Source organism: Pungitius pungitius, chromosome 7 (assembly GCF_949316345.1).
Source record: "Pungitius pungitius chromosome 7, fPunPun2.1, whole genome shotgun sequence".
Lineage (NCBI taxonomy): Eukaryota > Metazoa > Chordata > Actinopteri > Perciformes > Gasterosteidae > Pungitius > Pungitius pungitius.
Genome location: NC_084906.1, coordinates 11,771,426 through 11,794,720, shown reverse-complemented (window position 1 = coordinate 11,794,720; position 23,295 = coordinate 11,771,426). Strand labels below are relative to the sequence as shown.

The window sequence follows — 23,295 nt, the reverse complement described above, 5'->3', positions numbered from 1 at the left end:
GAGCCATGTACAGTTCGGCCAACCCCGTCTGTCCAGCTTGTACTACACAACCACAGCCAAGGATCACTACAGGAACCCGGATGGTGAGCAGGCCACATGTCGTTCTACATACGGAGTAGACCAAGTGATGGATCGGTTGTGTTTGTGTGTTTAAAGCGAGGTACCTGTACACATTAACTACGTTTAGTCTGTTTTTTAGACTACAGGTTCAGCACCAGCACCACCAACACAGATGACCTACCTTTAACCCCCAGAGGAACACCTTATCTGTCCAGGCAGAAGGTGAGAGATAAATTAAGTCAAAAAGGCCCCCAGTCACTGGTGTCATTTGAATTTTAACAGTAGCAGCAGTAGTAGTCGTTGTCATAGTACTAGCCAAGTAGTAGTTGAAAATAATAATATGGTAGTGGCATAAGGTGCTCCAGAACTGACTGTTATTCTCATTGTCTTTCTGCAGGCCTCCTCTGTGGTTTTTGGTGATCCTTTGAATATCGTAGAGAGAGAATCGACCTACGCTGCGTCATTCAGATGGACCGATGATCACAAGTTGAGAGCTAGCAATACAAAGACTTACGATGTGCCTTTGAAGACACGATGATGTCCACCACAGCAGATGGTGAGAGATCTTAAAATAAATGTTGGTAATCAAGGGTTTAATTGCCATAGTAAAAGTAGTAACAGTTTTTTGATCATAATATGATCCAAATAGGAGTTGGAAATAAGAATCATCCCTCATCTCAAAAGGAATTGGTTTGGAAGTGGGGTTTTTTGTTCAATGCCTGAAATTTAATCTGTGGTTTACGCCAGTTTATTTAAACGTTTTTTATTACTATATGAAAGACAGCAATAATGATCCCACACACAATTTTGAAGCTTTTACAAAAAAATGTGGTTGCCTACAAGTAGCTATGAGACTTCAAAACATAATCACGCCAAACACTAGTCAACCTTCAGCTTCAGGAAGTAGATTGTTTTCACCCAACGATAGCTTTTTACTTCTGGCGAGTGCAGCAATTATAAAGATCTATAAATATCTTGTAAGAATCATACACTTGTGATTGCCACAGAGCTTATTTTTGTCTTGTTGTCATGGGAATGAGTGCGATGCTTGCTTCTGGTTGGGCAACCAAAAAAACGTAATCCCTGCAGCTCTATTGGAAGCACGTCAAAACAAGTATACTTGTGGTCAGTAGTTTAATAATGCTACTTATACATGTCTCTTTGCTTATGGGTTTCTATATTTATCATAACACAGCATTACCTTTATACGACATTGTCTGTCACTTTCTGTTGATCATGATAGAGCAACATCAGGTTTCCTCTGGCTCATCACTCCTTCAGCACCACCTACAGGGAAGAATACACACCCAAACCTTCCAACAATCAGCTGAGCTTTTTTATAAAGGGACTGTGAAAAAAAAACTTGTCCACTTGCTCTTGTGTTATTACTCCTAATAAAAAAACCCCCGTAAAATACTGTTTGAATATGCAATTTCCCCACATATTTCCCACATATTCTTTTCCTCTGAGTTTCTTGTTTCTGACTACGAAGTTAACTTTTGTCAATGAGTCGTAGTAAGCTCTTTGAAATGGGCACATATCTAAAAACGGCTGCTGTTGCTACAAACTATAACACACAAATAAATAATTTGCGATTTAACTTCAAATGTACTCTAACTCTACAAAACCAAGCATTTCTCTGCTCATATTCATGTGTACAAAATATACAGTTTTTTGTCAACAGGAAAGTTTAATAATAATGTTCAAATACATCATAGTAATGGTTACATTAGGCTTCATTATGTGAGTTGTGAGTGTTAAAGCAAATGATAAATTACAATGAAAAACAAGGAGTAACCGAGCTGTGACAATTAGTGAGCTTAAGTATTGTTTCTAAATTTCCCAAAACTCTTTTCAAGAACTTTAACCTTGACCTTAATCCAGATCATTAGAGCAATAACTCCTAATTCAAGCATGCATCAACTAAAGCATACTCTCTCATATCATCCCTCAGTTTCGTGTTTTTCCCTTAACTGCCTACGAATGACAATCTTAATGAGCTGATAAATGATTTAACGTTTACCAAGAACAGTTCAGGGGCCATCATAGTGTGAAATATTCAAGCAGTGTGCAAGTTCATGTCATCCCTCAGTTCTGTGTTTTTCACTTAACTGCATACGAATGACAATCTTAATGAGCTGATAAATTATTTACTGTTTACCAAGAACACTTCAGGGGCCATCATAGTGTGAAATATTCAAGCAGTGCGCAAGTTCAGCTTTGGCAGTTAGGTGGCTTAAACATAAACCTCAGCCTCGCCTGTCGTGTTAAGGTCAGGAAGTAGCCTCCAACTTGACTGTTCTGCTTCCACCATGTTTACACTGTCAATGCAAACCACTACAAAGGTTAGTGTCTGTGGCACAGAAAGATTCTCATTCCCTCCTTCAAGCATGGTTGATCACAAAAACTCTTTAAAAACAGTTGACACTGTTGTAGGAATAACACAGGCTTGATCCTAAGATGCAGGCTATGCAGATTTAAAAGAAAAGTTGGCAGGCAAACCAAATCTGGAGTTCATCAACCTGGTGAGACACAGCAGTCCGGTTATGGCCTGGGATGGGAACTGGACAACAAGCTCAGGTCCAACGGTTACAGCCCAAGGACATTAAACTCCAGAATAGACTGGATTGCTTGTTTGATTTGGCTTGTTCTACTAAGAATCATGCCAAATACAGATTCATTTACTGTCAGAAATGTTCATTTGACTCTGGTATGTATGAAAAAATGTTTAATAATTTACACATTTCATCACACATTGAGAGCACCTGGTTGTTTAAAAACGTATAGACATTAGACCATAATTTCTACAAATTTCTAATTATAATTATCAAGGTAGTATATTAGAGTGAGCCAATCAGACGAGAAGAGCCTCATAGTTACAATAACTGTCGTATAAGTGATACCATGTCATAAACATTTTTTGTATAGATCTGTGAAATTTTGTTCCACAGAGACATTATGCTAAAATCTTAACAAATACTTCTATTATGTGTTTTTTTACAAAAGAGAAGTTGCAAATATACGATTTGAACGGTTTCGTTGATACAATTTCTAAATAAAAGCCTTCATTCGACAACAAAAATCGAGTCAACAGTCGAATTCTACTTTAAGCGTATTTACATCGACACTTTTGATGAAACATTCCTTCAATGTTGCACTTTGATTGATTTTCTGTTCGGATCTTGAGCTGTCCAGAAGGGTACGGTAAACATGCTTTAAATGTGAAAGGTAGACCCGGAAAATATCCTTGTCCCCAGCCTTAAAGTGGGCGGACGTGTCTCCTTCCTGGGCGGTGAAACTTGTCTCGCTTATGGAGCCCGCGCATTAATTGCAGAGGCAGACGGAGTGAACCCTCGCAGGCGGCTGTCTTCCTCCGCGCACGTCCGTCTCTACAGAGGACCGCTACGTCCGTGCAGACCGGCCGGTGAGACATTCAAAACGACGTTCACGACTCTTTAAACGGAGACAATGACGTAAAATGTAGTTATAACGGATCTATATTATAATATTATTAGCATAACATTATTATTGTTAACAACGTATTGTTCAGTGAAAGTAGAATTGTCTCTATAGTTATTTGCCCTCATAGCGAGTGTATTGTATGTATCCATTTTACAAAGGTTATATAGAGCCGTTCTCTATTAACCATTTTGTTTAGTTAGTTAATGAATTTAGTTAGTTCATGATCACAAAAAATGGTTTAGTGGCACATATAAAATCAGTAACAAAATATTACAAACAATTCTTAGAAAAGTGAATACAGGACCGCACAGGTGTAATGTTCTGGGTCTGTGGTCCCCTGGTGTCCGAGCCTTAAAAGCTTAAATCACTGGTGTCTGTAGCTGGTTACGGTTATTTGCAGTGGGAGTTTTACAGCACCTGCACTAACATTTCTGCCCACCGTGAGTATTTGTTAGTGTAAACCTTCATTATGGTTGTAATTATTCCATTGCTACCCTGATTCATTTTCTGCTGCATTTTCCTGTCAAAACAATCACTTAATTGTAGATATCTGAAGTGGTCTTGGTTATTTAGTGTGCATTTATCTTCCTGGAAGCTTACCACACTTCCATCTTTGATAACTGTGCATATTGCTGTTATTCCATATGAGACCCATTGTTTAAACCTCTGATCAAGAATACCTGGAATAAAATGTGCATCATAGGCTATCCACCGTAGGGGCCCCAGCTCCTCCTCTAATCGTTTTTTCCTTGTTACTTTTAAACCACATCTTTAGTGTAAATCGGGTGACAACGTCCATCTTTTCGAGTAGATGTTTTGCCATAATTCTATCTCCAATAAGACTTTGTATTTCCCTTCCTTCTACATAAAGTTCTAGATTTTTCCACTTTGCTTGGTAATCGTTGGTCCACCTGTATATTATTGGTCTAATTTGAGCTGCCAGTAAGTATGCCCTGAGGTTTGGTGACATTCCCCCTTCGTTTTTTCCAATCTGTAATGTTTCATATTTGATTCTTGGTTTTTGGCCATTCCATATAAACTATTATAATAATAGAAAATTCCAGTTTACCCTGTTGAATGCCTACTCCGCATCAAGGCTTATTAAGGCTGCATTAATGTTTTTACTATTTATGTGTTCAATTATATGTAGTGTTCTCCATATGTTATCCTGGATTTGGCGCCCCTTGATGAAGCCTGTCTGGTCTTCATCTATAATGCCCTTCATAAAGTGCTCATATCTTTTTGCAATAATCGAGGTAAATCATTTATAGTCTATATTAAGTATTGATATAGGTCTGTATCCAGAGCAGCTATCACTGTTCTTTCCTTTAGGGATCACTGTTATTATGGCTTCCTTCCAGGATGGTGGCAGTTCACCATTGGTAAGCGTATATTAAAACGGTGCCTCGAGTATCGGTAGAAGTAATTCACTAAATGATTTGTTCCACTCTGCTGGGAAACCGTCAGTGCCGGGGGATCTATTTGTTTTTAATCTACCCACAGCTTTCTCTATTTCTATTTTTGTGATAGGGGAAGTCAAAAGGTCATTCCGATTACTGGTCTAGTGTCTCTAGAAAGGTTCTAATTTGGTCTTTATCAGCAGCTGGGGGTTGACTATACAAGTTTAGGTAATAGTTCCTAAGAGTGTTTTCAATCTCTTTGGGTTCATAAAATATTACATTTATTGCTGTATCCTTTATCTTATGAATTGTCCTATCTGCCTGTTGTTTATGCAATCTCTTCAACAACTGAAATATACTTAAGTATTCCAACATTTAACCTCCGTAACGTTTTTTTTCTCCTGTGTTTTTAACTTAACGTTGAGATGAACTGAGCAGTGGTCGTTTCTTCACTTTTAGAAATGGCGTTGAACTCCATTAAGTCCTTCAGGCTGGAGCTGGATGGACCAGCTGATGCAGCATTCACCGGAGGGGAGGTGGTGTCCGGCCTGGTGGTCGTTGAGCTCCGCAGGGACACCAGGGTGCAGTCGATGAAGGTGCAGGGGAGAGGGACGGCCACGGCCCAATGGCTTGAGAACCATGGAATGAACTCTGTCTACAACGACTACACCTCCAAGATCACATACTTCAGGAAGCGACAGCATCTGATCCGAGGTCAGTGGTTAATCTGCATATGGGGTAAATATTCTGTGGGTTTAGCTAAATTTCCCATGTGCTCATTCATCAGAATACAGCTGCTGCTGAGGTTACTTCTAACATGTTTTGCACTAAGTTGTTAATTCTTCAACACAAACCAAGTTAGTTAAACATACTTTAGCAGAATGGTTTGTGGAAGAGAGATAATCCAAAATGTCAGAAATGTTGTGGGTTAGCCAAACACAGATGCATCTTTTTAAGTATTTAAGCAGTTTGATTTATCATATGTATATAAAAAGCTAATAAACCATGCATGACATATAATAAAACCAGTGCATAAAATTGTATTTTTTGTGCTCTGTCGATGCTCATCCTGAATATCTGCCAAATCCATGCAAAAGATTCGTAAATGCTCCTCGCTCCTTCTGGATTGTGGACGTTTACCACCAGTAGAGAGGCTCTCTTTCAGGAATGTAATCTGTGTCAGCGACATTGGTGTGTTTGCATGTGCAAGCACATTGGGCAACAGAGCTGTGCTCGATACTGTTTACTTGAGACAAGAAGTGCGGAGAAGGTTAAAGACAGGGGAAGGAGGAAGGGGTGGGAGCTGTTCAGGATGCATCGTCATGGCAACCACGAAAACAACACGAGGCTCCCCTTGACCCCGTTCTCCTCCCGCACACAGCCTGCTGCTGTTCCCCATACATTTTACACTATGGTGTCATCAGCTCATTTATCTTTTTAGTTTTTTCATTTTTATGTTTCTGAGAGTTTAGTCGTCAGTGAAGAATCAAATATCCTCAAGCCCGTCTTTGCTCTTAAGTGCTCAATGTTGCTAGGTGCTACAAAGTTTATATTTGATTTACACTTTTGTGCGATCAGCAGCACTTTTGGTAACCAAAGAAACTCCTGGGGATGCGCATGTTTACTTTAGCCTGTAGCCATGGTAACCTGCTTACAGTGCGACTGTGGTGATCATATTGAGTGAACATTTAACAGGCTCATCATAATGTGCAAAAACCCAAATAATGCTTATTGACGGAGGCAGAGTTTGACTTCTGCTCCTAGTCACCAGCAGATGGCATGCTGGGATATATTTCACTCCAGGTCATAACATTGTGTACTTTTCACTTTTAAATGAACCACAAGGAGTAAATAAACAGTGAGGGGATATTCACTTTGTTAAGCTTCCAGAGGCTTAGCTTTTTGTGAGCTTTATCTGTAACTTTTCCCCAGATTGACACACATCTCTGGGACAGCTCAGGCGCTGTAGACACATGCCGGGCGCCGGCTTCCACTTCGCCGGTTGGTGGCACTGAGGAGCTAACCTCTTACTACCAGGAAACAAAGGAGTAAACAACTTTGTTTTTCTGAGACCAGACTTGATTCTTGTTCTGTTTTAAACTGAATCAAAGGAGTAACCCAGTCCAAAAAAGTGAAATCAAATTGACTGCAGCAGAATTTGAGGAAAAAGTGCATTCCGCTACAATTTGCATTTGTTTGCAAATTTTGGAAGTTCATTTGATCTGTTATGAAAAGGCTGCACGTATGATTCATGCAAGCAGCCTAGTTTTCTTTTTTGGGGACTTCTCTGTGTGGTGGTATACTATTATTATTACTAATATTGGAGCTAATATAACTGCAGTTGTTTTTCAAAAGGGGATTAGGTGGCATAAGTTGCATGCTTTCATAACTGTGGTTTCCACGTGTGCAGAAGCTGTGAAACAGTATGTTAAAAGCAACATGGGATAACTACAGTAAACAGTTTTGGGACAGAGTGTAACTATTCCCCTCTGAGCCGTGCCGGGCGGATCTCTGCTAGACGGAGGCATGTTCTGTAAGTTTGTTTTCTTCTTAGAACCTGTAACCATCAATCATCAGCAGGCCCTGTTTTCGTCTACTGCCTCCACACCCAGTCTACATGTTTATCATGCTGCATTCACTCTTAGTCCGGAAATATGAAGATCTGTTTTGATGAATTTCGGTCTGAGAAAGTAGAAACCTTACTTTACACCAGGTGTTGAGATTTGAGTCTCACGTGGCTATTTGTCATGCAACCCTGAGGCTTTAAGCATGTCTGTTCTGTCATTATAGTTGTCCTTTAGGTACTAATTGCTTCACAACATTGTTTAGTTTTTTGCCCATGTCTGATTTGATCTAATGCTTTGTTTCCTACACTATGTTTAAAAGGTAGTTTCACGATTGAAAACGCCTGCTGCAGTGTATGATCAAAAGTCTTCTTATTTCCTCGCGAGTTTTGGGGGGGATTTTGACCGAATAAAGTGGCTAAATGCAGCCAAATGTCTCGTTGAACACTGACAAGTCGGAGGAGCACTTGAAGGCAGCATCAGCAGTCAACCTTCTCGTTCGGCCTTACATAATGCGTTGTGAAACCCCGCCCACTTTCTTAGCCTGCAAATAAGGCTGCAGGCAGGAGTCGCTTCACAGTTTGAGTGAACGAGAGCGTCAGCAGTTTGCAGTTTCACTCTGATAAAGAAAGAAAAACGTTTTTGTCCAAGTGCAACACCTCGCGGAACGATACTAAAAGAACCCCTCACTTTCCGTCCGGAGACGACTAGCACGAGCCGCGAAAATGATCTTTGACAAGTTGAAAAACTTTGTCATTGTCTTCGACTCTGCGGAGGTGGACTGTCCTCCGGTGTTCAGTAGCGGGGACGTGGTGTCCGGCCGGGTGGTGGTGGACCTGTCCCAGGAGAGTCGGGTGGACTCCCTGAAGCTCCACGCCGAGGGGTTCGCTAAAGTGCACTGGACCGAGTCCCGGTCCGCCGGCTCCAGCACCGCGTACACCCAGAACTACAGCGACGAAGTGGAGTACTTGAACCGCAGAGAGGTGCTGCTGCAGGCAGGTCAGTCCGCTCTGCAGGCGCTGCGATGGGGGAGCATCCTGGCTGTAAACATGAGGCAGACTTATTGGGTCAGAACGGAGCGTCCTCCAGCCATAGGGACATTTTGGATGGGGACACTGGGGGGCTTGTTTGTCTGCAAACTGGGAATAGTATTCGAGACTCAAAGGCATCATGAGCAGAGTCCTTCCCTTGCTTGTTTTACAAAAAAAGAAAAAGGTCTTTTGTCTTGACTTTGTTCATTAAAAAAGGCTGGATCACCTAATACTCTTTGACTTAAGTCAAACTTCACTTGGAAAAACAGCATTTTATTAGCGGTGATTTAAATGAGAAATGTCTTTGTTTGCCACTTCCTTGAAGTAAAACTGCAAACGGATTCAGAAAATGCACCAAACAACAGCACTCGGACACACAGTTATTCATTGACAAAGGCAGTTTTTAGAGGACTTTTAGTTATTTCTTAATATCTAACGTTTTGAAACTGGGATATTAACTATGTGCACTATGGCACAATATTATTCAACAGCTGTCTTTGCACTCATTTGTGAAAACATCTGTTGAAAAAAGTTCTTCTGACATATGACTTTTCCTCATTCGAAGAAACTCCAGGGTTGTTTTTCTCTCCAGCAATGTGGGACAGCCTCATCTCTCTGCCTTCATTCATCAAGCACACAGTTGTTTTGCTCTGAAGTGAAGACCGAAAACTGCCAGACGTAGCTTTGTCAGTTTAACATTGTTTCATTTTTATAGGGTTTAGTTTCGCTGGTGATGTCTTGTTTATTTTATTTTTAAAAGCTCCTTACAAACAGGGGACATAAAATCCCAAAGTTTAGGATTTTGGTTAGGTTGATTTGAAGGTGTGTTTTTTTTGTGCACATAAAGTAACAAGAGAGAGCCCATAACCTTTGACTTGACTCTGGTTTACACAGGGACACTATTGTTATTTCTAATCAAGAGGGAGCTTCCAGCTAACAAAGGCCCACTGAACACGGAGAGTCTGTTAAACGCAAACACGTGTTGCTGGACCTGTGCAACAGGAGTGAGAGAAAAAAAAACTGAACAGTTGAGACAGGCTGTATAATACAGCTCGAGGAAAACATGTTCTCAGTCAGCACAGTGGAGGAGGAACCGCCCCTCTGAGCAAGCAAAGAAGCCATGTGATTATTTTTCAACCGGAGTCGTGCTTTAGATATATCTTTTCTCTTACAAAATCAACTCTATTTACGTGGATTTCTAGAGAAATGGATTTTTTTTTAAATGTCTTTTACTAGTTGTGGATCAGCACTTTTCTGTTATCAGATGAATTACGTTGCTGCCATGCATACGTGCAGAATGTGAATCAACTTCGCCCAAAATCTGATAAATGATCCCATGAAGATGCTTTTATTATTTAATGGCACTGTATTGGTTATTTATCAGTGTAGTGATACCGTATGTACACTTTATGACACAAACCAGGAGAAACAAGTTATCTTGTAATTAGAAGTTGCACTCACTGCTGTTTACTCTATCAAATGACAAACCACAGCCAAAAGAACAAGTCAACGAACTTTAACTATTTTTTATTTTTTTTCTCCTTCAGATAATGGTGAAGTAACCGTCCTCTCTGCGGGCAGACATGAATTTCCATTTAGCTTCCAGCTGCCTGAGGAGACCCTGGTCACCTCCTTCGAGGGAAAACACGGCAGCATCCGTTACTGGGTCAAGGTCAAGCTGCACAGGCCCTGGGCCACCGTCAGGAAGATCAAAAAGGAGTTTACAGTTATTGAGCCCATTGACATCAACACACCGACCTTACTGGTGAGCATCTCCGCCCTCGCGTCACAAAACACTCTTCTGGGTGTCTAGAAGCACTTGTTGAACTTGGTTTTGTCATTCCTAGGCACCACAGGCTGGAACCAAGGACAAGATGGCGCGGGCATGGTACCGCAACTTCGGACAGGTGTCTGTAACCGCAAAGATTGACCGCAAAGGCTACACACCAGGTGAGGCGCGAGCACCTAAAACAACCCTCTAAAATTGCGGATTTTTTTTTTTTTAAGTTCCATTTTCTAACGTACTTTCCTTCCCCCAAGGTGAGGTGATACCTGTCTTTGCGGAGTTCGACAACTCCACCTCCAGATCGGTTGTGCCCAAAGCCTACATCACTCAGACGCAGACGTTCATCGCCCGCGGCACCATGAAGCAGAAGCGCGCAGTGGTGGGCACCCTGAGCGGTGATATTGTAGGGGCCAGATGCAGGGAGACGTGGCACGGTCGCGCCATCAAGATCCCGCCCGTGGGTCCCTCCATTCTGCAGTGCCGCATCATCAAAGTGGAGTACATGCTCAAGGTGAGCTCAGTCAAAAGCTGCTTTTTGTTTCTTAGAAATTAAAATGCTACACCGCGTCCTTTCGTGCACTTTGCTCGGTTTTCACTGAATGTTTTTTGTGTTTTCCTTCAACCAGATTTGTGTTGATGTTCCTGGGACATCAAAGCTGTGTCTGGAGCTGCCACTGGTAATCGGCACAATCCCCCTCCATCCCTTTGGCAGCCGGACCTCCAGCGTCAGCAGCCAATACAGCGTTGAAATGGAATGGCTGCGCATGTCCATCCCTGAGCAGCCCGAGCGTAAGTGTCCTTTAATTCTGCAGTGATGCGATGAGTAGTTCACTATGTACGTAGGGACCCAGTTTTCAAACATGCATCCTTTTTTAATGACACAAGCAAATTGGGAGCCATAGTGTTTTTCAGATTCACACATGACCTTCAGAGGGAGCAAAGCAGTACAGACTCATTACTGTCTTTTTAGTCAGACCAGAGGACTCATCCTCCCTCTTTCCCCGCAGCTCCTCCAGATTACTGCTCCGTGGTGACCGAGGAGGAGGCCGAGCAGCGCAACAACACGGGTGTCCCGCAGCCCGCCGAAGATTTGAGTGGGATCCTGGAGCGCCCCCTCATGGAATTTGTTCAAGAATTTCGCTTCCGACCTCCGCCAGTGTACAGCGAGGTGAGTCACCAAGTGCTGAAAACACCACCTACCTTTTCTTTTTATTTATAGTTTTATGCAGATGAATAGAACATCCCGACTTCTGGTCTTTCATGGGCATTTGCGATCACAGCTAGATCGTATAAATGTACAAAGGCCGAATAACCCGCTTCCTTCATCTAATGTGACTTTTCTTTGCCTTACAGGTTGACCCCAACCCTCAGCCCTTAAACATGAGACGTCGCTGCATGACATGTTGAACCATGAGCCCGAGCCTGAGCGTCAAGCAACTTAACTTAAAGAAGCAAATCAAGAGATTTGTCTTCTCTTGGATTCCTTCTCTCCAACAAATGGCACCTGGTTCCACAGAGTGTCGCAGATAGGCACTGGGGCTCCACGGACAGATCAGGAGAAGGAGCCCACAGGAACTGGATGTCAGTGGAGAAGCCGCCATTTATTTCCCGTCCAAAAAAGAAAAGTGGACTGTTCTGTTAAGAGGAAAGTAGCTTCTCCCTATCAGTTCCTGTCCTCTACAAGTGATTTTTTTGTGCTTCTTCTGGAAGTACAAATGTCTTTCAATGACTGGATCCCTTATGTGAAATGAATATTGAGAGTTTAGGACACATTGGGGATGAAAGGTCACTTGATATTTGTTAGGTGGAGAGTTGGAGCAATAACTGGTGTTAAAAGCACTGTGGAGGAGTAAACATGTGTTTAGAAGCACGTTGCTATGAATGATTAGCGTAAAAAGGTGCAATCTTACTTTACAAGTCGTCTTGTCACGGCAACAGAGTAGATTCTAACAACCTACACCGCTAGGACTGCAATGTGAATGAGCAGCAGTGAGCCTGCAATGATGTCTACTGTTAGTTAAGAACATACCGTATCTGAAGGTGTGACGTTTGAGCAGACGAATCAAGTGAGGAGATGTAGATCTATTTTAGGCGTGCCGGTCACAATATCTGAAAGGGAAAAATACGTATGCCATAATTATCTGCAGTTAATGATTCCATGATAGTGTAATGGAGTCGTTCTCTCAGAGCGATTTAAATGGAGCCAAATTAATTCTACCAGAACAAAAATGGTGCCTTGTCTGTGGACAAATACAGTGAGGTCAAATGCAGTGAGGTATGTCAATGCAAGGCTTGAGGCACTGAAGCTGCACAGCAGATTGTTTGTCGGTCAGCTGGCTGTGATGGTTGGTTCCCGCACAGTGGGGAGACAGGATCAGCATTTTTGTGTGTAAAGCTGCACGTGGCTCTTGGATTAGGTCTCTCCGTTGCTAAACAAAAGGTGATGGAGACCTCTGAGCCTCGTGGTCTGGAGCTTTTGATGGGAGCCAGATGCCTCGGCGCTTTGCACCAGAACGCAGCGCTCCGTAGTCAAGATGCCACTGAAGTGTACGGACAAAGAACATTCCAAATACTTGAGCATTATGTTTTCTTTCTCCTCAACTTTTAAAAAGACTAAAGAGTGTGACAGAAGACTTCAGGGTCAGCTGTGCAACTCGAGTGGTGCGCACTGAAAAAGACAAATATATTTTTATACATTGTAGACTCACAATCTTGCCAAAGTTTTGTTATCTTTTTTTTGCAAATAAAATGAATTTGTCTTCAATGTTTCCCTCCAACGTTGACTTATTTTGCTCACTGTCGACTTTGTAAGGACCTCTGTTTATCGTGTTGGTACATCATGTCCGACAATGCGATATCAACACGATATCACTCACAAGAGCAGGGTGAGCAAGCTATGATTACCATGAACATAATTAATGGAGGACGTTTTGTACTCGACGGCTCTGAATATTGAGCAACTGCGCAACCTTGCTTGAACTCAACACTCAATATGTCAAAATAAGTTCACCGTGGTTCACAATTAGTGTACAATTTGTTTATAGGAATAGTCACCAAAGAAACCAGTTATTCTTGTAAACACGTAAAACATGACCAAACATGCAGCTGAGTAGAGTGTTACACAAAACTATAAACATGGCTGAAGGTCAAGCTAAAGAAATTCTCTGAGTTTTCTCGGAACCGTCTTAAAGTAGAAGGCCAGAGAGATGCTCCGTATTTGTGGAGAAGTTTCAGTCAAAAGGTTTTCAGCTTTGTATTTGACCAATTTTCCGTGTGTGTCATTGTAAACTAAACATCTTGATCCACAAACCGTTAATCAAGCCAAAACAAGAACTTTGGTAGATGAAATAATGAAGTGAAAAAATGCAGGATTTCTTCCTGACTCTCACCAAAGGCCTCGGAGCTCAGTCAGAGCAGCAGATGCAGTGCTGTTAATGTTTGTGTGTCGAGCCTCAGCTAACCTGCACATGCAGACACATTGAGCACCGACAGGAGTCTTTCACTTGGATCAAAGCAAGGACAAGAGAGATGAACTGATAACAATCCAGACCAACTGGTATATTTACATCTGTCATTTTGAATGGTACATGTAAACAGGTTGTATTTTCTAACAATTGGATTGTGCTGTGCTGTTAGCTTTCCTTTTAGATCTTTTAATCTTTTAGAACATTTGTCTATTTAAATGTACCCTGTATCTCTTAATCTGACGAAAGTGATAGTGAACACCCAGGAGCCTGAGGCCTTCCAGGTGTTCACAGCCTCGACCTTACAGCGACCCCTCATTTGGTTTATATAGAGAGACTTCTCCCCCGAAGTGACGACAGCAGTGTCCGGGAAGTTTCATTTGCAGGCCATCAAGTGATCCTCATGTGACGCTTTAATCAAAAATAAATAATGCTATAAACCTTTTAAAGTTCTTTGCAACTCTAACTGTTTTTTTAAGATCGGCTATTTTTTCTCTAGTCCAGTCCATCAGCTCCGCCCCCCTCTCTCCCTTCTTTTAATCTTTGTGTAATAATGTGCTGTATAGGTACATTGTTCTAAAACACTGGTTGATCAACAACTCTTCTACTTCTTCTAGCTGAGCTGTCTACCTGTGTAATCCTTCATATCATCAGTTAGCGTACATTTAGCCCCATTCTTACCATATTCCTTTGTCAATATAGCTGAAAAAATAATAATAATAAAAAATAAACCCAATTAGATCACTTCTAAGAAAGCAAAGACAGTCTGCCCTGAGGAGGTCAGACACTCAATTTTCTTTTTCGGCTCACATTCCTAACCGATCACAACAAGACCAGAAGGGAACGGAGGCAGACAAACCAAAACAAGCCAAAGCTTCTTTTCCCTCCAGGTTGGAAGGCATCTGCAAAGGAGGACATATCACTGGGTTGTCTTGGAGGACATGGCACGGCTTTGTTATGGTCTGGCTTGGAGGGGAGTGTAGGGAGTTTCGATGGCTGTTTTCGTTGTGCGGATTTGAGTGTGGTATATTATATATTTTGTCTGCAGATCCGAGGAGATGACTGCAGCCTCTGCTCTGTCTTTGCTTTCACTGCAAACACCTGTAAAGAATAAGCAGATTTTGCAGTCAAAGAGAGAGAGAGAAAATGTATTTCCTTTTTTATGCAATATCCAACATACATTTTCTCACTTATAAACACAAACCAACTGGAGTCTCTAATGGCCGTGTGGCACCAGCATGGCGCTAAGTCCTGCTTGTACGTACAGAGGCTGTGCCATCTTGTTGATGGTGGGGAGCGTAGATCGGCTTGCACCTCCCCTCCCTTTTCAAGGCTTCATGGAAACCAGTGTAACTTCAGAGGGGTCACAGAGCAGACAGCAGGGAACTGCACGCCATGCTACTCCCCAGAATATTCTGGAAGGGGAAAAATACCAAGTGGGAACAATCCACATCCCAAAACAACATGCAAAAAGAGCAGCTTTGTTTATATCCGCTGCTCGTACACTTGTAATTCAGGGTTCCACCAAATGTAGTTGTTGCTTTGTGTTATGATCTGTCTCTCTTTGTCTCTGGGCACTGAGCCCCTCTTTGTCTGTGATTCTTCCTCAATACAATGGAGGCGCCACAGAGAGCCCAAAATGCATCTGATGGATTCTTACAACCAAATCAATCTTATTGTATATCTGTCGTTGCCATCACCACACCTTGATTCATTAGGGCAGGAAGGGGACAATCTCTGTGCCTAAAATCTTCACCTGCAAAAAATCAGACACTTCAAAAATCAAAAATCAAACACTTTTTGTCATGATGTCATTTTGTGCCCATTTTGTTTCCCAGTTGAGCACCTGTTGAGCCAGATGCTATTTTAGAGTCTGTCAACGGGTTTTTGACAGTGACTCATTAGTATCTGTGCAATCCACTTTAGATATTTTAGTAGCAACAATCACTAGCAAAGTGCTTCAAGCCATCAAGAAGTAGGAACTTTTTATCAATCCACGAGGGAACGCATTATCATTCAGTTTGGCTACAGAATTCTAAATCGCCTACTTTGAATGCTGCCGAAGACCCTTGGTTTAAACTGGACAGCAATATAAACGGAAAAGTGTGACATAGGCAAAATCACGACACACTTGAAATACTTGGCTTTGTGTCTTGCTCTTGTCAGCAGTATCAACAACTCAACTCTGCTGACCCGCTCAAACACACAGTAAACCGGCCGGATGATTCAAGCGTGTTCCTTCTGTGATCAACTCGTAGAAGGAACGATATGTAAGTTATTTCCCTTCCAATGCGAAGCTGCACGTGGCTCGGCTATTTTGTTGGAGGAGCTGGCTGCCTGCCAGTGCTGCAGGGAGAAAGTCCTCCATAATGTGACAAACATGAAAGGAGCCTTCAGGAATGTATTTTTCTTGGAAGGTGTGCAAGATTAGCACATAGCTCTCTCTCAGGGCTGCAGAGCAGTAAAACAATAGCAGGGTAAGCTGATGAGACGAGTACGTTTTCACTTGAATGACTTGTTGCGCAATCGGCATGCTTCTGCAGAGCGAAAAGAACGCTATGTTCCATGGGCGCAAAACAAGTCAGATGTAAATACTGAAGCAGTATGAAGCAGTAGCCTCGTGTCAGGTTACCCAGATAATGTTGAAATATACATGAGAAATAGGAGACTTCAGATAAACTCAAGCCAAGCAGCGTCTTGTCCCAGTCAACACGTTTCACAGATATAAGAAAAAGTTAATTAGCTTTTAGCTATTTCTAATCCCATCAGAGCTGGTGATAGTCTTTTGATAGCAAACAGCTAAAAGACTATAAATAATCACATTTAAACTTCTGTTGCTGGCCTCCATCTTTTGGGTAGAGGTTATTATACACCCTGACAGTCATGTGGAGAAAGATAATTAACTGAAATCAGCCCGACTATTATATTGTCATCCTCTATGTTTCTGTGCCAGCTGCTGTTGTTGTTAAGACTTCTCTGGTTCTTTTGAATGTTACCTTTAAACTATCGTGCAGATCAAGCATTGGACATTGGATCTGCAGTGCAATGCAAAATACATTCAAAGATCACAAAGATAATGAGTAAAGTTGTGATGATGTTGGCCTCATGTTAACAGAAGCTGCTGGTTTTGGGAGTATTTATATTGTCCAGTATGGCTGCATTTATGTCAAGGTAGAGTAGGAGAAGTCCAGAGAAAGATGCTTGATATTTGAAATCAATACCCCCTCCATATATATAGTTCTGTCCCTCTCCCACTGCCTCTCTTTTTAAATGCATGGCCTTTTCCTTGACCTGGTGCAAATAGTGTTTGTGGGACTCGGTTTAGGGCACTTGGTTGTTTTTCATTTACAGAGCCATAAGCAATGCAGAACACAGGACCTTTTATTCAGAAGACCATAAACACAAATTCACAGAATTTGACAAAAGTGTCTTTTCTTGGGATTCCTGCTTGTCTTATTTTGGAAGGATGTCTTGCCTCAGGGTGCTTTGTGTCCCAGATGTTGACGGAAACATCTTCAACAGGTCAATAAGATAAGATTGTTTGACTTTATTGGCAGGGAAATTTGTCTTGAGCTCCAAGCCGCTGCGTAACACAACACACTCACCACCGATGATTAAACATATACTCATACTGATAAACATGGCTTTCATTTACTGATGATCTGAATACTTACTGATTCTTCACATATTTAATGACATTTTGTTTGTACTTAAAGTCATTTCATTTGTTTAAGGTATTTTCCCTTTGTTTTAGTCACTATGTCCTGTATAAAGCACGTTTACCCTGTGTATGAAAAGTCATCTACAAATGAAGCCTCTCTCTCTCCGACCTTTGACCCCCATACTTCTACTTTCCCGTAATTGTGATTTACTGTTGGAACTGAGGCTTTACTCCTGGACTCTTTGCCAACGGCTCTAGAGTAGAGTGTCAGCCGAAGGCCTGAAATGTAAATGTTATTATGAACGTAATGTGATTCGACGTGTGTAGGTCTGGTTGTTGCCCCACTATGAGAGGCTCCTTGTTTGGAGTGATCTGATCTAGTGAGGGGCGCTTTAACTGCCTGCAGGGAACGACAGTGGGCTTGGGTTGGTTGAGACATTGGGACTGACACTGGCCGGTGTGAAGACAACAAGCGCTGATGGAGAACAGCAGAAAGGAAATGTAAGCATTTTTAAGTTTACAAGTGGAAAAGACGGATTTGCTTTTGTTTGTTGTTAACTTTCTCAAATGTATAATGAGCAGCTACGGGTTTATTCTGATATTCTTGTTAACATGTCTTAGTAGGTCAGCAAGGGGAATCATTTTAGCTTTTTTTTGGTCCACAAAGCTTCTATTCATTCTTGAAGTTTGCACATTAGTTACAATACCTCTATATGACTGGAGGTTACATACTTTAAGATATTCATTTTATTTAATTTATTTAATCTCCCAAACTATATTTTGTCACAAGCACACTTGAAGAGGGTCATGGGCGTAGTCGTGCTTGTTGAGCTTGTTATTGGCATGTTCATACAATAGCCTGTTTTCACACCTCTTTACTATTTACCTTACATAAAGTCCCTTTGTTATGCGTCATGCAAATATCTAACACCCTAGATGCAGAAACAACAATAACAACAACAACTGGGAATGCAACAGTTTCCACGCGCAGGTAGAGGCCACAGGCCTCTCCTCAACATTTACCTTGTGCTCTCATTGGCTAAAGAGTCTAGATATTTAGCATCCTAAATGAAAAAGTACAAGCCTGAAATGAGCCCTTTAAATCCCCCTCATTATTAGTCTTCCATTTTAAATAAACATGTAAATAAACAGTTTAAAAGCCACAATTATGTAGTTGTTAGCAGATATGTTTATTTGCAGACAACTGTAAGTCTTCCTGTGGGCTCCCATTAATGCAGCCTAGTGTGTAAACTGATAATCAATGACAATGTTACATTCTCATTTTGAACTATTTAGTAATAATGTAATTATTGAATCATAGTGATATAAATATTCCCTCTATATAGGTGACGTTTTAGTTTCACTCTCAGCATTTACTACAAATCTTTTTTAGCTGGCAAACAGATCATTCTGTTCAATATGGCATCCCATAAACAATGTTCAACTTGATTTTGTTCTCATCCCAACTCTAAAGGCTACAAATCCAGTATTTCTCTGCCTTCCAGCTCTTTCACTTATTGTTGTCCGCCGGGAGGAACAGCTATCCTTGGTTCTGACGTCAAAGTGTATTGTTAAGTAAAACAACCCCCGTATAAACAAAGTTGTTGTTGCAGTCAAAAAGGTTTGGATAAAGAGAGTCACACATGGGATTAGATCCCGTTTGGAAGTTTTCTAAAAGAAAAAAGAGAGGGTTTGGTTTAGTTTTGCATTTATTTGTTTTCTGATAAAGTATAGAAAATAGAAACCTTTTTTTTAGTTTAAATGCTTAAGTCATTTTAAATGCATTTGTCATGTTATGATGGGGTAGTGGGATGAATTGTAAGAAGTTCTTTGTCTGACCCATTTTAGTTCCTGAAGCATCTAAAATAAACTCTAAAAATCAGGTCCCGGCCTGCATTTGGATTTCTACAGACTGCTCTTTTAAAGGACTAAAAGATGCTAGTTAATAGATAAATAAGGTAAATAAGCTTTTCAAAGATTGTCAATGTCATGCACGCCCAGTAATTAAGCTATCCATTGCTGATTACATGAACAAATTATAGAACCTAAATAACTACATACTAATAAATAATAACACAAACTGGAAATGTTAAAAAAAATGCAAGCAATTAAAGGTTTGTGATTGTGGTGACTGAACAGACCGACAGAAAAGAAGACAGTGTTGAAGATACATTGCTTGGAGACATGGTTGAAGTATCAAAACAAGGCATGAGAAATGTTGGTCCAAGAGTCATTCTGCAATTGACCTTCAAGTGAGGGGAGGTCCTGTAATGCAGGAGTGTGACTAATCATAGCACCAACATTTCCAGGGTGTAACAAAGGTTGCATACCCCGGACTCACTTTGGGATCATTTATGATTTAAATATTGCAGTGTTAGATGCTTTAAAATCCACTACTTTTCATAGAACCCATATATTTAACTGCAGTTTGATAATACAGTAATACAATGCTTTTCACGGTGGCTTGCCCTTTGCACTGTTTCAATGTTTGCTTAATGTTACTGTTGCGTAACTGTATTACTGTACGCTAACTAGAATCCATTAGGCCATTTTCACTCAATCTCAATCTGCCATCTCAATTGCGTTCTACTTTGTAGGAGGCATGCGGGTTATACACTCATCTTTGCAGAGCAATTAAATTTACTGGTGTGTGAAATTTAAACAGCCTGTGGAAGACAGAGATAAAGAAAGGGAAGATAAAGGATGATGGCGGCTGTATCACTGTTCCTGCCCTGAAGTAAAATATTACATTTGATTACATGTCATTTAGCTGACGCTTTGATCCAAAGCAACTTACATTGCTTTTATAATGCATGTTTTTTCACATTTTTCCCAGGGAGCAGTTATTTTTTAGTTTTTTTCCACTTCCAAACCTAAACTAATTACCACTTATGTAATCACTTACTAGGGGTGACTGTGGGTGAGTGGGGAGCCCGGTCGTCCACCAATCAGAAGGTTGGCAGTTCAATCCCAGGCCCGGATAGCCTGCATGTTGATGGGTCCTTGAGCAAGACCATTAACCGCAGTATACAGTTTGTGAAGCGCTCCGAGCGAAATGTGGAATTTGTGAATTTTGAGCGTTACTAAATAAATAGAAAAACCTGAAACACTTTTTCTATTCTTCGAGCAGAGAAGGCGCAGGCTGTGACCAGACTGTCATCAGCTGCTTCAAAGTGTGAGTCGAAGAGGATGAACCCCTTGTTTGCTGTACATGTTGTACTTTTCTGTAACCACAGGTTGTCTTGACAAGAGGAAGTTAACACCTGCTTTACAAACTTTCCCATATCCTCCTTAAATGACGGTGTCATGCGGGGGTTTGACAGACAGGAGTTAGCTCTTCTTAGTAGCAAATATTAGCCTGCAGATTAAACTAAGATGGACAGTATTTTACTAGCTAAACAGCAGCATCTTAACACACACATGCCATGGTAATAATCTTGGCTCCACCATACACTGAATTAATGAATATAAAAATACATATGATAAATCTACTTATTAATCTACTCCATGTCTCAATTTAAAGTGGGACTGTAGACACTTTGCTTTTACTCACTACCTCAGACATCTACTTCAAACTTTACTGCTGCTGTGTCTTCTATTTCTTCTCCCACATGAAGCCTCAGTACCGAGAAATAACAAGTGGCTGCAGTGAGTGAGTTGTTTTTGTTCTGCACACCCCCCTGGAGAGGATACAGTGACTGTGGTTTGTACAGGCAAACCGGATTGTTTTTGAAAAAACAGTGCAGCAACCTCTGCCTGGGAAAGAGTGCGTGAGGTTGTTTTGATCTCTGAACCAAAATGTTGTCTGATTCAAATCCCTGTTTGGACACGGGAGAAGTGGCTTGATTTCATCTGTATACAAAGCTTACATTAGTCAAAAAGAGAACTCACAGGAAACAAGCATTGCTGATTAAGGAAAGAGACAACACAGAAACAAATATATTTGTCTTAATGTTAAACAAATGGCTGTGTTTCATGTCAATATAAATAAGTTAAAACGCGTCACACTAATCATCTGTTGCGTCTTGCAAAATGCATGGAATACATATGTATTTATTATTGTTCTCCAGAAATCTCCGCTTGTCATGTCCAGAAAAAGATGTTAGTTAGGTTGTCTCGTGTCCGTCTCGTGAGTTCCTGTTTTATTTTGGAAAATGAACCTTCCCCTTGTTTCAGGCAACTTTCCCCTTCCTCTTGTGTCGGTGTGATTGCCGCCCCTCCCCTGATTGTCTCCACCTGTGCACTTCCCCTATGTGTGTGTATATATTGTCTGAGTCCCCCTCTGTCCTGTGCCAGTTCGTCTTGTCCCAAGCCACCGTGCCAGCGTTACGTATGTCCACAGTCTTGCCTCGTTTTTTGCCGACACCTTAATTGAGCCTGCTTTCAGTTTTTGTCTCTAGATCGGTTTTTCCTCGCCCACGAGTGATTTTTATTTCAGCGGCCATGCCCTGCCCTTTTGTTAATAAACTTTGATTCTTTTTCCGCACCACGTTGTGTGAGTCGTGCATTTGGGTTCCCGTCCACCGTCACCGTCACCGGTCGTGACAGAACGAACTGGCCAGCATGAACCCAGCAGACTCGGATAACCTAAAGGCAGCCATTGGCGCTCAAGGTAACCGCCTCAAGCAGCAGGAGGATCAATTGTCCGCCCTGCAACATGGAGTGGAAGGGCTGGCAAGCGGGCAGGAGGACTTCAAGGCCGCCATGACGACCCAGGTGAATCTCCTATCTAACCAGATTCATCAGACGCTCACCCATCTGAACCAAGCACCATCAGCCTCGCCCGTGCTGGCGGCTGCCGACGCACCACCAGCTCCAGCTCCCCACAGTCAGGCAATTCGCCTTGCCCCACCCGAGAAGTTCTCCGGTGAGTCTGGGGAATGCAAGTCCTTCATAGTTAACTGTGAAATGCACTATGAACAATTGCCCTCAGCCTTCCCCACAGAAAGGTCCAAGGTGGCATTTATGATTTCCCATCTCACGGGGAGAGCGAAAGTATGGGCAACCACGGAATGGTCCAGAGCTTCACCAAGCTGCCAATCACTCGCTCGGTTCACCGAGACATTGAGGAGGGTGTTTGACCCCACGACATCCGGCAGAGAGACAGCCCGGGAGCTGAACGCTATCCGCCAAGGTATGGACTCTGTCTCAGACTATGCCATCCGCTTCCGCACACTAGCAGCAGATAGCGGATGGAATGCCACGGCATTGTATGATGCATTCATCTCAGGACTCTCGGATCCCATCCAAGACCTGTTAGTTCCCCTTGATTTGCCTGAGGACCTCGACGCAGTCATCGCATTGGCTGTTAGGACAGACCATCGTTTGAAGACACGAATGCAGGACCGAGGTCTCCCTTCAACAAACTCAAGGGTCGTTTCCCCCCTACCGTCGCCGGTCCAGTGGAGAGCGGTCTCTTCGCGTGATCCAGAGGAGCCCATGCAGCTGGGACAGGCTCGTTTGTCCGCTGAGGAACGACGACGCCGCCTGCAGGAAGGCAGGTGTTTCTACTGCGGGGAACAAGGACATCTAGTGGTAGGGTGTCCGGCGAGGAGGACAACCCACCAGGGGAAGAAGAGTCCCCTGTCGAACCGCTTCGCCTCATCGGGCAGTTCCTCCCGCTCCCTGATGAAGATCCAGGTAAGCCACCATGACACCACAGTTTCAATGGGAGTACTGGTTGACTCTGGGGCTGATGAAAGCCTCATGGACTGGGGTTTTGCCAACCAAATGGGAGTTAGGTCAGCTCCCTTGAACCAGCCGTTGAAAGCCAGCGCCTTAGATGGCAGCTTTATTTTTAATGTAACACATGTGACTGAACCTGTGGCTATACGCATCGGGGACCACCACGAACTAGTGACGTTTCA

General features: G+C 42.2%; 1 protein-coding gene across 2 annotated transcripts; it reads left to right on the top strand.

The window, feature by feature from the left end:
- The first annotated feature begins 3,341 nt into the window (after positions 1 to 3,341).
- Positions 3,342 to 13,067, top strand: arrdc2 (arrestin domain containing 2). 2 transcript variants are annotated; one of them, XM_037469805.2, is made up of 8 exons: positions 3,342 to 3,484; positions 5,382 to 5,636; positions 10,065 to 10,282; positions 10,365 to 10,467; positions 10,558 to 10,814; positions 10,930 to 11,092; positions 11,311 to 11,471; positions 11,657 to 13,067. In XM_037469805.2, the coding sequence occupies exons 2-8, from the start codon at positions 5,384 to 5,386 to the stop codon at positions 11,708 to 11,710; spliced, it is 1,209 nt and encodes a 402-aa protein (XP_037325702.2). In that variant the 5' UTR covers positions 3,342 to 3,484; positions 5,382 to 5,383; the 3' UTR covers positions 11,711 to 13,067. The 2 variants fall into 2 exon arrangements, with proteins under 2 accessions (XP_037325702.2, XP_037325701.2); XM_037469804.2 differs by lacking the exons at positions 3,342 to 3,484; positions 5,382 to 5,636 and adding an exon at positions 7,806 to 8,485.
- Positions 13,068 to 23,295: the final 10,228 nt, after the last annotated feature.